This window comes from Triturus cristatus, chromosome 6 (assembly GCF_964204655.1).
Source record: "Triturus cristatus chromosome 6, aTriCri1.1, whole genome shotgun sequence".
Taxonomy (NCBI): domain Eukaryota; kingdom Metazoa; phylum Chordata; class Amphibia; order Caudata; family Salamandridae; genus Triturus; species Triturus cristatus.
In genome coordinates this window covers 330,994,775-331,008,697 of record NC_140589.1, presented here as the reverse complement: position 1 = coordinate 331,008,697, position 13,923 = coordinate 330,994,775, and the positions used below count along the sequence as shown (strand labels likewise).

Below are 13,923 nucleotides of genomic sequence, written 5' to 3'. Positions count from 1 at the left end.
AAGCGCTTCCAAGTTTGCTTTAAAGTCATCCTGACATTTTATACCTTTGTTGCATTGACTTTTAAAGTAGTCTCTAAAGGCTACTTATTGATACCTTATCTTTCTTGCTAGGAGGGATCCAATCTTGTTTCCTTTGTAGGAAGTCTGGGCAGACCTCAGACGAGCAGTCTTATCCTGTTTACTCAAAGGCCCTTTAACTGATCTCTCGCCTTGGCCAGACTCCATTTTGGCTTCCTGGTCAGGCTTTGCTTGTCAAGTGACTAATTTGTTTAGCTCCACTGATCAGCCTGGTTTACATTGCCTCTCCTGGTGCCATTTCAGGAGCTACTACCCTAACCCTATAACTACATGAAGGCATCCTAGAGTGGTAGGGGAAAACCCTACAACATACTAACCTTTAGATTCTTTTAAACCCTCAGTCTTGAGAGTGTTCTAAGGCGGTCACTTTGCACCCTTCACTGTATGACCCCTGAGACCTTCCTCACTATTCAGGTCATCGCTGTGTGTGTGTGGCACGAAAACAATATGTTAGACATGCTTAGCCTGGCTATTGAGTCTAAAAGGGACAGCAACACTAAAGTAGTAGTTAATGCACGAGTATGAGGAAAGGAGCGCATGAGAAAAAGTTGTAAATCCTCTCCTCTGGTTGAAGGTGTCAACACACAGCAATCAACCACATGTAAGAGTTCTTTTCAGAATCCAGGATATAGTTACTGTGCTGGGAGAGATCTCCAAGTCCTGTAATGTTTGTTGAAGAGCATTTTTTGGGGGGTGGGGGGTGGTGGGGGGGTTAAATAACATATGTCAAGTTTGCAATTTTAATAGTCAACCAAGAAAACTATTCTTGAAGACTGGGTGCTGTTAGGGCAACATCTGTAGTTGGCTGTGCTCTGAACAATTCTCGACAGGGAAAGCTGTTCTATGTTCATAAGTGCCTAAAACAAGATTATTTTTTCTAATTCACTGCAAATCCAACACATCTGAACATTGCAAATTCTGCTAGCCACTGCTTTGAACTCCTTTTAGCGTTCTGAGCTTTCCCCACTGCAGACAAGAATATGCTTTAGCTTGTGATTTGTTACAGATATTGTGTTCTGCTCATATGCTGAGCTTGTTAACTATGTATTATTGATTGGACTTTGTTATGCATGTGATTATAATGTTGAGGGTTCAAGTCAGAGGGCTTTGGCAAAGACAGGCCTATTGCTGGAGAGATGAAGAGGCATACTTGGTTCAGCTTAGAAACAATTACAGGAGCTATGAAAAAGAAAATTCTACTAGTTTCACAAATGCATTGTAGCTATGGGATTGTGCTCCACTAGCTAGTTTATCAGTTTATTGTCTGCCTTTGAGAGATTACATTAGATTTAGGATTTTTCACCTTGTCTATTAGCACCATCATAACATGGCTAGTATCAACAAAACGTCGAGCGCAACAAATAAAAGCACATTTGTCAGTTTAATGGAGATGCAAATATTTTGAGACTCCAGAATAAGGATAAAAGACTGAATATTCAAAACACCTAGCCAAAAACAAGTTTGGTCCTTAAACAAATTGTGTGCGTCTTATGTTAACCAAGACTTTGCAAAGCAAAGAGTGGTAATAAAACTTCAGTTGTTCAGAACTCACAACCACTTACCCCCACATCTTTTTCTTGTATTTGTCCGCCATTTTCAACATGACCGTCAAATAGTCATTTCGTCCAGCAGCCCCTATGCAACATAAAATTACAAATTCAAAACAAAGATAACTCTGGCATATAGAAAAAAAAGCAAGTACATGTTTGTGCCCTCACCAGTGTCAAGAATGTGTGGTAAAACAGCAACGATACAGAGTTGGTGCTCTTCACAGGTCTTCTTTACAACTTCTTCATTAATGATCTGTTACACAAATGCAAAAATTCAGTTCAAAGCTCTTGAAATATGCTCAAGATTTGCTCGTTTTTCCACCACGCGTTTTCTGGCTATGCAGTTCCAGATTTAGTTCAGTTTGTGTTACCAATGTATTTCTTAGCAACGACTTTTATTGCTTTGTTAGAGAAGACTTGAAGAGCAAGGTTTTGAGGGAATTTGGCAGGAATGCAACAAAATAGTCTGTTGTCACCTGGTAAACAGTTCCACATTTTATCCCAAATTTCTGCCAGAAAGGCCAGTGAACATACTCATGTGTAAGTAGTTATAAACAAGTGGCTATGAACTATATTATACCTCTTTCAGCTCAGGTGGAGGGGCGTTCTCTGAAAAGAGATCAAGGGCTCGAGCAACAATATCTGCTTTTGTTCTCCCACCATCATAGTCAACCGGGCTTTCACCTTTCTGAAAAATCTTGATTGTGGGAAATCCTCGAATCTATAATAGAATACAAAAACATATTATTCATCTATATAATCATACTCCGTGATAAGCAGTAGCATCATTTCTGTGCAATAAGAGTTCAATGATCCAACTAGATCTGGATATCTTGTATTAACAGTGAAACAAAGGAGGGACTTTAATTTAGACGCGAGATCAGCAATACCTGAAATAGTTGCCCATAATAAGGAAATAGTTTGACAACTTACTGTGAATTTTGAGAGATTGGTGTCAAATATAAACCCCTACATTTCTAGCAGATACAGTTCTAACCAATTACTGGCCCAACAAAACAGACTTGCAAAAAGAATCCCTTCCGTCTTATCCAGATTAAGACACAGGAAATTGTCACTCATCCACAACATGCCAATATGAAGGCCATCTTTAAATCTATTGCATTCACCGTCATTTGGTGTGTAATGTCCATGTATGAAAAAAAAGGTTACACCAAACAAATTAGAGCAGCTACATAGATGTTGAACAGGATAAGATTAAATACGGAGCTCGAATTCTGAGAGGAAAGGTTTTAGTGAAACCAGTATATAGAGTTCGTCCAGACTCAGTTTGGGAGGCTACTGAGCAAGCAAGGGCTACTGGGCCTCAACTGTGGGAATTAAGGTTGTTTGCCTCCAATGTCCTGGTGGTCGGTCCTACTACAGCTCCACAAACTGGGCAATACACAACCACTTGAGCACTTAACTCTCAGTGGTAGCAATGGCGAGAAATCACAGGCTTCTCAGGAAGGTAGCAGGGAGGGGGGCTGGGGGTGGTGGAGCTCAGGGCTCAGCAGTGCAAATTAACTGACTGTCCAACCCAGCGCTTTACCTTCGAGAAATAAAGTGATATGATGCACACTAGAACTAAATATTACAAATAAAAATGTAAGCAAGATACAATTTAGTATTGTAGCACTGAGGTCAAATGACGTTTATACCTGGTACCCCCCCCATCCCCTCCCTAAACCACACAACTAACCACTTCTGGTCTACACGGCCCAAACACCCAACCCTACCCCAAGTCAATGTAATAGCATGATTAGGCACAGATGAAGTTGACCTTCTTTAAAGTACACTCACTATGACAGTTCACGTTTACAGTTCTCAAAGGGTGTGGCTTTATTGCTCAGTCCATGGCGGATTCTGCAATTCGCAGCCACACAGCTTTGAATCCGCACGTACTCTCGCTCCCATTTCTGGACGAGCACGCAGCAGCTCTTGCAGAGCTTCATCTGTGGCTGCACGGAACCACTCGCCAGACACATCTTTGGAAAGGTTGATGGTTGTGGGTGGTGGACTAGCACAGTGGGACAGTACTCCCTGAAAAAGTCTGGATCACAAATGGAACAGATGCTCTGTGCCGGAAACTAGCTCTTAACATAGTGGACTCTATTTTTGTAGCGTTTGCGAGCAGTTAGGCATACCAGAGAGTAGTGCTAAGCATGTGTTATACTCCCAGGGGCAATAAATGACACACACACTCAAGAATAAATCCGAGACCAATTTTGAAAATTAAGTTGTATTTTTATATGAATCTTGATACCAAGAACTTTGTTATCAAGCAAGTACTTTTTTAAATATGAATTTCTACAGGTAAGTAAATAGTTTAATTCAATGAGGCTTTACGCAGCAATGCTTCACTATGGGAGAAAAGGCTTATGTTGCGTACAGTTATCTGGGTGTCTCCTTCAGGGCTTAGGGTCGTAGGGGGCCAAGATCCAAAGTACAACCAGCAGTTACTCGTTAACTGCCCTGGGAAGTCCGGGTACAGAGGTGTGATCGGGTTGGTAGCTGTGCACACTTTGTTGGTAAATTGAGGGGGGGGGGAACCTACAAACAGGCTGCAGAGTGGGACTTGGAGACAAGTCTGGGAGTTCCCAATGGGGGGCTCGGGTCAAAAGGGCCCTGGAAACAAGAAAGCACAGTGTCTGTCGTTACCCGAAGTGCGCCAGGTATGCTCAGACGTGAGTCCTGGGCTCACTGTGCCACTGGAATCAAGCTATCCTGGCTGAAGAGGGGTGAAACCCTGAAACCGGTCCTAGGATGCTTGTTTCCGGTCCGGGGAGGACCTGGCTTGGCAGTTCGGGCTGGACTGTTCCCATGAGGCACAGGGTCAAGACTGATTTGCATATAGCCAGGTCTAAACTGGGGTGGCATGGTGAGCAAAAGAATGATGGATTTAACCCAGATCTCTTGACTGGGGGTGAATGTTTTGATTTGTTCTGCATTCCGTCCATCAATTGTGTGTCTGTTACCCAGGCAGGGACGCTAGGATGCGGAGTGGAAAGGTAGACTGGGCTCTGTGTGTCCTAGGACCTTGGGGTGGAGGGTCCAAACTCAGGGCAGCTGGGCCACTCTGGAAGTGTGTGTCTGCGGTTCTGATGTCCCTCGATGGCTGTTTTGTCTCTGAGTCGTTGGAGCACCGACTGGACTCTCAAGGTCTTGACTTGCTTCAAGGGGTCCGGTAGACCGGGTATTGGTCCTGTGCAGCTCCTGTTGGTCCTGGTGTCCTCTCACTTGGTGGGGGGGGACAGATCTGACCATCAGGAGCACAGGTACCTCTTCCGGGGGGGCCAAGGCATCACGTAGACCAGAGAGGAGCAACTCTGTGAACCAGACTTTGCCTTACGTTGCCTGCGGACCGCAGGGGAGAACATCCTCTACTCCAAGGGAGATTTGCTGGCAATTAGCAAAGGGCTGGAGGCCTCCCGAGGCTCTTGGAAGCTGGTCAGCTGCAGGATGAGTCACTGGTCACGACTGTCGAGGCTTGGGGCAGGCAGGAAGGCAGGGTTTGGGGGCAAAAGCCCACAGTAGTCTTCAGTCCTCGCTTTTACTCGTGGCTCTCAGTGTCCTCTTCTACTTATCTGTCAAATCTAAGTTCCTGGTGTCAAAGGTACCTCCTAAATACTCAATTTAGAGGCATTAAGGGGAATGATTGTTAGAAGTCAATGGGCTACTTACCTTTAGTGTGTCTACACCCTCTATATGACCACTTCCTGTGGGATATGGGAATAACCCTGAACCAGAAAGCCCAATTCCACCAAAACTAAAATTGTGGAATTTCTAAAAGTCGTACCCACATCAGGTAGCCCTCCTTAGGTGTGGTACTAGCCTGAGATGGGAACATGTCTCCTGTCTAATTTTCCCACTTTTCTTGGTGCCAAATGGGCCCAGGGCAAGGGGTGGCATTTAAGTGGTCTGAGAAAACCTTGGGTCGCATATCAAAGGCAGCAGAGACCTTTGAAGCTTTCTGCCTTGATATGCTGATAACTTAACCATCCTGCTTGGAAGAGGTGACACGAGGTGTGCCATCTTGGGTCTTCACTTTTCTCTGCACTATGGCACACAACCACAATGGCAGTTTACATATGGGTGCTGAGGGGTCCCTTAGGGTGACACAACACAGGCAGCAGCCCTTAGGGACCATCTTTACCCACCTTTCCCTAGGTATCATGGGTACCATTTACTAGGTAATCACTATGGCTGATAAAGTATTGCCAATTGGGGGAACAATTGTACAGTTTCAGGGAGAGAGTTCTGGCACTGGGGACCTGGATAGCAGGAACCCAATGCACTTGTCAAAATTGCATCAGATAACAGGCAAAAACTCGGGGTGACCATATCAAAAAGGGGCACGTTCCTACACTCTGCTATTAGTGAGGCCCTGCTTGAGCCAGTATCATTATGGCCAATCGTCAAGGGGGCTTGCAGGCACGCATAGGCTGATTTCAGCAGGGCAACAAGGCCACTCATAGACCTCATTTTTCACAAGCAAGGCAGCTCGGTTCAGACCGCAAATTCTTCTAGCACAACAGCGAAGGTCAAGCTGCATTTTCTTCTGGGCACAGCCTCACACCTCTTGGAAGCTGGCTATCGGACAGACATCAGATCTTGTAGTCCAGCAGCCCTCTTTTTATTTTATTTAGACATTTTACAGTAGAACATTAGCTTCACACTGTGTGCAATGATATGAGCAAGAAAAAAAAATTATACTCAAGGCAATTTACACAGACAATAAACATCACTCTTTGGGGCATTGTTGCATTGCGGACACGTTACCTCATGTGTCCGATCACTTATATTCTCTATGCTGGGCCTAAACAATCCTGAAATACCTTGACTCCCATCTAACTCAGGAGTAACTAATTCTAGAGCTATACATATAACAGATCAGCATAGTCAAACAAGATCGCTTCCTTCCGGTTCACTGGTTTCTTTCCCAACCAGGTATTGCGGATATAATCCCCAGAAGCTTTTGGGATGACTCTGGGGTGAGGGGTGGGCGGGAGGAAGGGTAATAGCTCCTTGTACAACCCTTTCTGCGTGTTAGAATATAACATTTCCTTGGCCCAGTCAGCTACAAACGGAGCAGGCCCACGGATCCAACGCATTGCAATTCTACGCTTGGCAAGAAGTTGTCCCACTGCTATTAACGGCCTCACACCCTTCTGTAGCTTTCTAGTGTAGCCCAGTAAAGCTAGTAGCGGGTCTGGCGATAGTGAAAGCCTTGTGTTTTCGTTCAAGGCTGGGAAGATCTGCTCCCAAAATACCGCGATCCTCGGGCAGAACCAAGAACATGCATGAACCCAGTCGTGCTCGCCCTGCATCGCTCACAGACCGCTGTATCTCCTAGACCGTGCTATCGTCCAGAGCAACCACCAAGTCACTCTGCCATTCCAATCTGGCCTTGATGTATTGTGTCCTTCTAAATTCTTGTGACATATCCCATATGATAGAAACCATCTTTTTGGGAAAGGCAGAGCGCAGAAGGAAAGAGAGGGAGACCAACTCAGGAGGGTACTGCAGATCATGTCCCAGCAACTCACGCACCGCTTGCCTGACCCTGTAAAAGTGAAACCGTGCAAGTGGCGTGAAGTCGTGCCCCTCATCCTCAATCTCGGCCCACCTTCGGGCTCTACCCTCTGAAAATAAATCACCCATTTTAGTGATATTGAGAGTCAAAAGGGCTTGTAACACTATTTGCTGTGCCTGCTGAAAGCCAGTGACACCATTCCATCGGGATCAAGGGGGGGTACAGGAGGGCTCCAGCCTTCCTTTTCAAGTCAATAAATATGCCAAGCATGGACGTTCGAGTTGGTAGAATCCAGAATACCCGACCGTCTAGAAGGGGCTTGAAACAGCTTTTGGGGAGGTGGTAAGGGGCAGCCGCCACTCTTTCAATCCGCAAGCGTGGAAGATTCTGTGGGCCGTGTATCCAATAATAAGCGTGGGAGCACTGCGCCACTCTAATACAATTCCAAATCAGGGGCTCCAAGACCTTCCATGGAGTAGGGCAATGTAAGAACTTCCCAAATAAACCGTGGATGCTTCCCAGCCCAGGCCAGTTGCACTAGTAATGAGCGAATAACTTTGAACATGTGCTTCGGAAGTACCATCGGGACGTTTAGGAACAAGAATAAATATCTAGGGAGGACTACAATTTTCATAAGAGATATGCATCCATTAATACAGAGCCAGGCGAATCCACCGGTTGATATCCTCCTCAAGTCTAGTAACTGCTTTGCCATAGTTCTCATTGATCCCCAGTTCCGAGTCCGTATGGACCTGCACTCCTAAATAGCACACTGGGTCAGAGGGCCACTGCAGAGGGTAAGCCAATTCTATTGGTGTCATGACCGGGGTGAAAGGAAAAATAATGGATTTAGCCCAGTTGATTCTGAGACCAGATATTTCGCCAAAACGCATCACCTCAGTCAGTATTGGGGTTAGATTAGTCCCCGGCTCCCGCACATATAAAAGCATACCGTCTGCATAGGATGACACGATGAGGTTGCAATTAGGGAATACCTCTGTGTCCGTGATATTCCCTCAAGGCACATGCCAGGGGCTCAGCCACTAAGGCCTATAACAACGGGGACAGTGGGCAGCCCTGTTGCGTGCCCCTCGAAACTCCAAAAGGGAGCTGTGACCACGTCCCCAGTTCTAACCCTAGCAACAGAGTATTGTATAGGACTGACACCAATTTGAGGAAGACCGCCCCCATACCTATCCCCCTCAACACTGCTTTCATAAAGGCCCACTCTACTGAGTCAAATGCCTTTTCTGCGCCGAGGAAGACCACAGCAGTTTTGATCTCAGGCTTTACGTGCTGGATGGGCCCGAAAACTGTCCTCAGAATATATGATAAAGTGCGCCCCAGGACAAAACCCGCATGCTCCGGCTCAACCCAGAGCAGGACTAACGGAGCCAGCCTATTCGCTAAAACTTTAACGAATATTTTGGTATCCACGTTCAAAAGCGACAGTGGCCTATAAGCCGAATATTCATTTGGGGGCTTCCCTCATCAGTAATGTTACTATTAAGGCCTCCCTCATCGAAAGGGGCACCAGCCCACCCTCCTCCATCTCCTCAAACAGTGATCAGATGCGGTATGAGCAACTCGTTTTATGCTTTATAAAAAATCACTGAGTCCATCTTGTCCTGGAGCGGTGCTGTTGTGCATCGTGTTAAGAGCTGTACATATTTCTCTGGGATCCAGTGGGCTCACTAGGTACTCCCTGTGCGCATTCGTAAGCCATGGCAATCGTGTATGCTCTGAATAATCCAGAATGACTGCATTATCTGCCTTTACATTAGAGCTATACAGATACGCGTAGTATCTGCTAAATCTGTCAGCTATCTTTATGGGGTTCCTCAGCAGGTCACCCCCTACATCACAAAACTCGGTCACCATGCCAGATTCTCTTTGGTTTCTCAGCAGTGCTGCAAGCACCGTGCCCGGCCTGTCTCCCTCCCCGTAAGTTTTAACAACAGCATATTTCCCCATACGCTTCACCACACTATCTGCCGGCTAGTGGTATTCCTCCAGAGTTTTTTATTTTAAGGTCTTCAGTGATCTGAGCATCGCCACCATTCAGGATAGCCTTCTCAAGGCTGATCAACTGGTCCTCAAGAGTCGACAGTCAATTTCTGATTGAGCGAAGGACTCTCGCATGCTAGGATATGGCTACCCCTCTAATAAACACTTTGAATGTTTCCCACAACGTGGAGAAATGCTGGACTGAGCCAATATTGGTCTAAAAAAAAAGCCTTTATAGCTACAGCCAATTCCGACTTGAATACTGTGTCCGGGAGAGAGTATGGGGAAAACCTCCATGTGAAGGGAGCAGGCTTCCTAGGAGGTGCTTCTATATCCAACAGTATAGGGGGAATGGTCAGAAAGGGAGTGTGGCAGTAACGAGCAGCACGCACACATGGGTACAGTAATCTGGAGATAAGCCAGTAGTCCATTTTGGTGTGAAGGTTGTGAGGAGCTGAATAATGGGTGAAACTCCTCCCCACCCCAAGGGACCACGCGTGTCAGACATTGAGAAGGTCTAATTGTGTGGCAGCGTTGCATATGGCTCTAGCTTCTGCAGAGGGGCGTCGAGGTAGACCCCTTGAGCGATCTAGTGACGGATCCAGGACACAATTGAGGTCGCCCCCCCCCCAGATTTGTGGTAGAGTGGTATCTTTCCACATGCGTTCGAGTAATGTGTGATAAAACTGCGGGTCGTCATAGTTGCACCTGGCTGTCTTCTTACACTACTCAGGAAAAGACAAAATGCTGTGACTCTAAAGGGCACTTCACTTTGCATAATAGTCTTCAGTCACACCCTTCACGCTGCCACCACAGCTCCATGTGCAAGACAGGGAGAGTAGCCGACCGTCTGCCCATGAGGATGCAAACCTTCAGGTCACCAGACAGGTCCAGGACCTTACTCATGCCAAGAGACAGGCCTAGGCCACTGCATACATACTTAGAATAGCGTGACGCCATGCCAAAAATCACAAATACAGGATGCGAGAAACATAGTCAGGAACTTGGCAAGGGCAGGTGAATACAACTGTACATCAAGCAGAGACACTCCCAATCCAAACATTTTCCGACAAAAAAGTGAACCAGGTGAGAGCAAGATGCTTGACAACTAGGTCTAATTAATGCTGCATTAAACAGAATATTACAAAACAAAATGTACAGTAAGAGATCTGGGTACAGATGCAAATCTAATGCAAAGAGGATTGCTCAGCGCGAGAACAAGTTGGAGAGTTAACCAATGATAAAAGCAGTGTGCAGTAGACTGACAGGGAGAAATATCAGCAATAGATTTGATCAAGAACGACAGTGCATGAGGTGAGTAAAAGTGGCAACTTCAAAAGTTGTGAAAGCGTATGAAAGCAAATGGATAGAAATTAGAAAAGGAAGAAAGCTAGAGGGAAATGTTCTTTTAACAATAGGGAGAATTATAGCATCTATGTAAATACTCGGGAAAAACCCAATGATAAAAGAAAGATTGAAGAAAAGACGCCTAATAGGATGATAGCTATGAGGAGATTGTTTTAATAAATTAACAGGGTCAGGGGATTAGCTTTCTAAAGACAGAGCCTAATATTAAAACAGGAACTTGGTATGAGTGAAACCAATAGTGGAAGAGGTGGCAAAATCAAATCGTTTGTGAAGAAACGGGGGGGGGGGGGGGGGGGGGGGGGTTATGAGGGGAATTGAAGTTGAAAGGTTAACAATGATGTGTGTGAGGAATGCTAAATCAGGAAACGGTGGGGGGCAAGCTGTTGTAGAAGTTGAAAGGATAACAATCGCGGTAAGAGGAAGGTAATCCGGAGTTAGTAGCAGTGACATTTAGTCTTAAGTAATAGCAGTAACAAGGAATACAGAGGAAAGATAACAGTGTTAAGATTGAAGAGCGGTTAAGTTTTCTTCCTTTGAGATAGTTACGAGCAAGTCAGACCGCAAGCCTTAGCCCTTTGGTTTTAAAGTGTGCACTCACAATACAAGTTAAGTGGACTGACATTTTCGAGTATAAAAACAGTTACAAGTTCAATATAAAAATAGACAATAAATATACAAACCCCATATCGGTTGGCTAACACCTGGCTCACGGTAGCATCCACAGCAGCCAATTTAACTTTTCCTTGGGTTTGTTCTTTAACCTCTGTAGCAGCAGCTGCCCATTCTGGCTCCAGGCTGGCAAGAGAAGATTTACTTGAAAAACTGATAGCGATTTATCCGGCACAAATGAACTTAGAATGTAACAATTATTGTTGACTGTATGACCTTGGTGCCACAGGCAACAAGGTCTGTTCAATGTCTTGTGTGCACATAAATAACTGTAGGAATTGCCAAAAAGGAAGCAGAAAAAAAGCTAATAACCCCTGAACAAAGACCCAGGCATACACCTTCATATTGCTATTGTTTAGCTACTATTTGGTGTTTAAATACCGTTTTGGCTGTTCCATTTTCATCCCTCAAGCTCTCTGCTAGGACTTATGTGGATACACCGCCAAGTAGCAGTATTAGGCCTCTGTAGCTCCCTACTCCTATCACTATAAAAGTAAAAGAAAAGTTAAGTGGCACAATAAAAGTTCACGAGAGAGTCCAATGACCTTCCTCACCAGGCCTTAGCCACAAAATACATATCCAAAGCAGGGTGCTCCTTGGACACACCACTGTCAAACACAAATAATTTATTTTTAATTTTATCTCAACTTTAATGATGAAAGAAATTGCAAGGACTATGGAACTGCTTGGTCCTATGTTCAGGCGGCACATTGATCAATTCCTCCCTACTGAATGGTACATAATTCAGTTCTGCCAGGGAAACCAGCTTCTCTGTTTTTCAGCAATATTAATTAATAAGGGATAGATTACCTTAATTGTTTAAATTCCTTCCATCACCAGAGAGCGAACTGAGCATCCAAACGTACCTATCCAAGAATGTTCAGCGTTTGCTTACAGAAAGATAAGCAACAACTTACTGGCTGAATTGATCGCTCCATGACAGCATATAAATCGGATGAAAGTCTCTGAAATTATTACATTGCACAATAAATCACTGGAGAGAAGAACTCTCCATCTAGGTGTTCTTAACATTGACCATTAAAAAAACGGAGTAGACAAATTAAAGGTTTTATCATGGAATGTAACAGGGCTCAGGAAGCACATATTTAATAATGAATCCGTATTTCTTCATTGAAAAAAAATACACCACCACTGTCAATGTTACATTTTTTTCCAGGCAACATTGGGATTGAATAAGCATTTATACTGCTGGTCAGTCGAAATAGGATGGGTGAAATGTAAAAGTCTCATTAAGGATACCATTTCTTGAAGCTATTTTGCCTGATGCTTCCTTTGCCCAAGTCTAGCTTAATAGAATGCATGTGTGTAATGCTGCTCAGCAAATGTGCATGGTATACAGAACAGGGCATTCCAGAGTCTGGGTGCCGTGTATAGTAAGCACCTGTGGCTAGCAGACAGAAGCTACTATCTTCAAGAAACAAGGTACATGTTAAAAAAAACCTCTATCACTTTAGCTGTAGTTCAAACTCCAGTTTGCTTATACTGTTCCTACATCACTTGTGATGCATAGGACCTTAAATGTAATTCTGTCTTACATATTAACTGGACCCATACTCCCCAAGATATCCACGTGTTTAACCACTTTAAATAATGGCTGCAAGAGATCGTGGCACTCCGGATAAATGCTGCACAAGAGTATTCAAAGACATGTTGTTTTTGAAGCTAATTAGTATTATTATTTGGAGCAGAACTCCAATTGTATTCATGGTACATAGTTCAGAACTATCAGCCGACACGTGTGCTCAGGCAAATGAAACCCCAGAGCCAGTAATCTGGCCAACTGGTACCTTTCCAAGAGGCTGGGTAGTCTAAACGTCAGCTACTTTCATTCCAAGGGCAACACCAAGGATCCCCTACCACAATGTGTCTAAGTTGTCCTGGCATAAAGTAAATAACTTCCATCAGCATATGCAGGTGAAAAAATAATATTAAACAACCTTACAATCCGAGTGACTCCCAAATCTTTATCAAAGATGCTAGAGTTTGCCTAAATAACAAATATGGTGCCCTACATTTGTATGCTGTCATGCTGTCCTAAGGCCTAGAATCATCCTCTTGAACCATATCAACTCTGTTCTGGCTCCACTGAACTGGTGTAATGTACCATGCATCCAAACCTCGTGGTCGCTTAGGCAACCCATCAAGCTATCATACCAGGAAGCAAAGCTGCTGATTTCCACCAGAATCCAGGAATTGCACCTAAAACTGGTAAATGAGCCTAGCTTATCTGTTAAATTGGGAAACTCCTTTACTGAAATGGATGCTCAGAAATAAATCAAATGCTTAGTGCCACAGTACCTGCTCTTACCAGAATAAACCACCTGGTCTCTTTTCAGGGAACAATACCACTGCTGATTTTTCTTTAAACAAATGTTGAGGGACATAGCAGCATTTTTTCCGCATTCCGAAAGGCTGAAGCTAGCTCCCTTTTTAGAGACCTTGTATTAAGTTAGGCACTTAAAGGCATTAAACTGATTTTTTTCAGTGAAGATACCCTATGGCGCAAAGGGTATCGACATATGCGCAGGTCAACCAAAAGTGCACCAGTGCAGGGAGACAGCAGAACAGGACCAAAATGTAATACACATGCCGCAGTTCTGCTCTCTCCCGTTCACGCAAGGCAGCAACTTTACATGCTGTCCCGGTTTGCATCATTTCTATGTAAATCTGGGCATTGGATTATTCCATAAATTCTAT

At 44.5% G+C, this 13,923-nt stretch overlaps 1 protein-coding gene across 1 annotated transcript in view; it reads right to left on the bottom strand.

Moving 5' to 3' along the window:
* PDIA6 (protein disulfide isomerase family A member 6) overlaps positions 1-13,923 on the bottom strand; it is a 131,285-nt gene that overhangs the window by 30,644 nt on the left and 86,718 nt on the right. Inside the window, exons 7-10 of the mRNA XM_085610699.1 lie at positions 11,217-11,331; positions 2,209-2,349; positions 1,797-1,881; positions 1,641-1,713 (exon numbers count right to left, since the gene is read on the bottom strand). Of these exons, the coding sequence (XP_085466825.1) occupies positions 1,641-1,713; positions 1,797-1,881; positions 2,209-2,349; positions 11,217-11,331 (414 nt within the window). The remainder of the gene's footprint in view (positions 1-1,640; positions 1,714-1,796; positions 1,882-2,208; positions 2,350-11,216; positions 11,332-13,923) is intronic.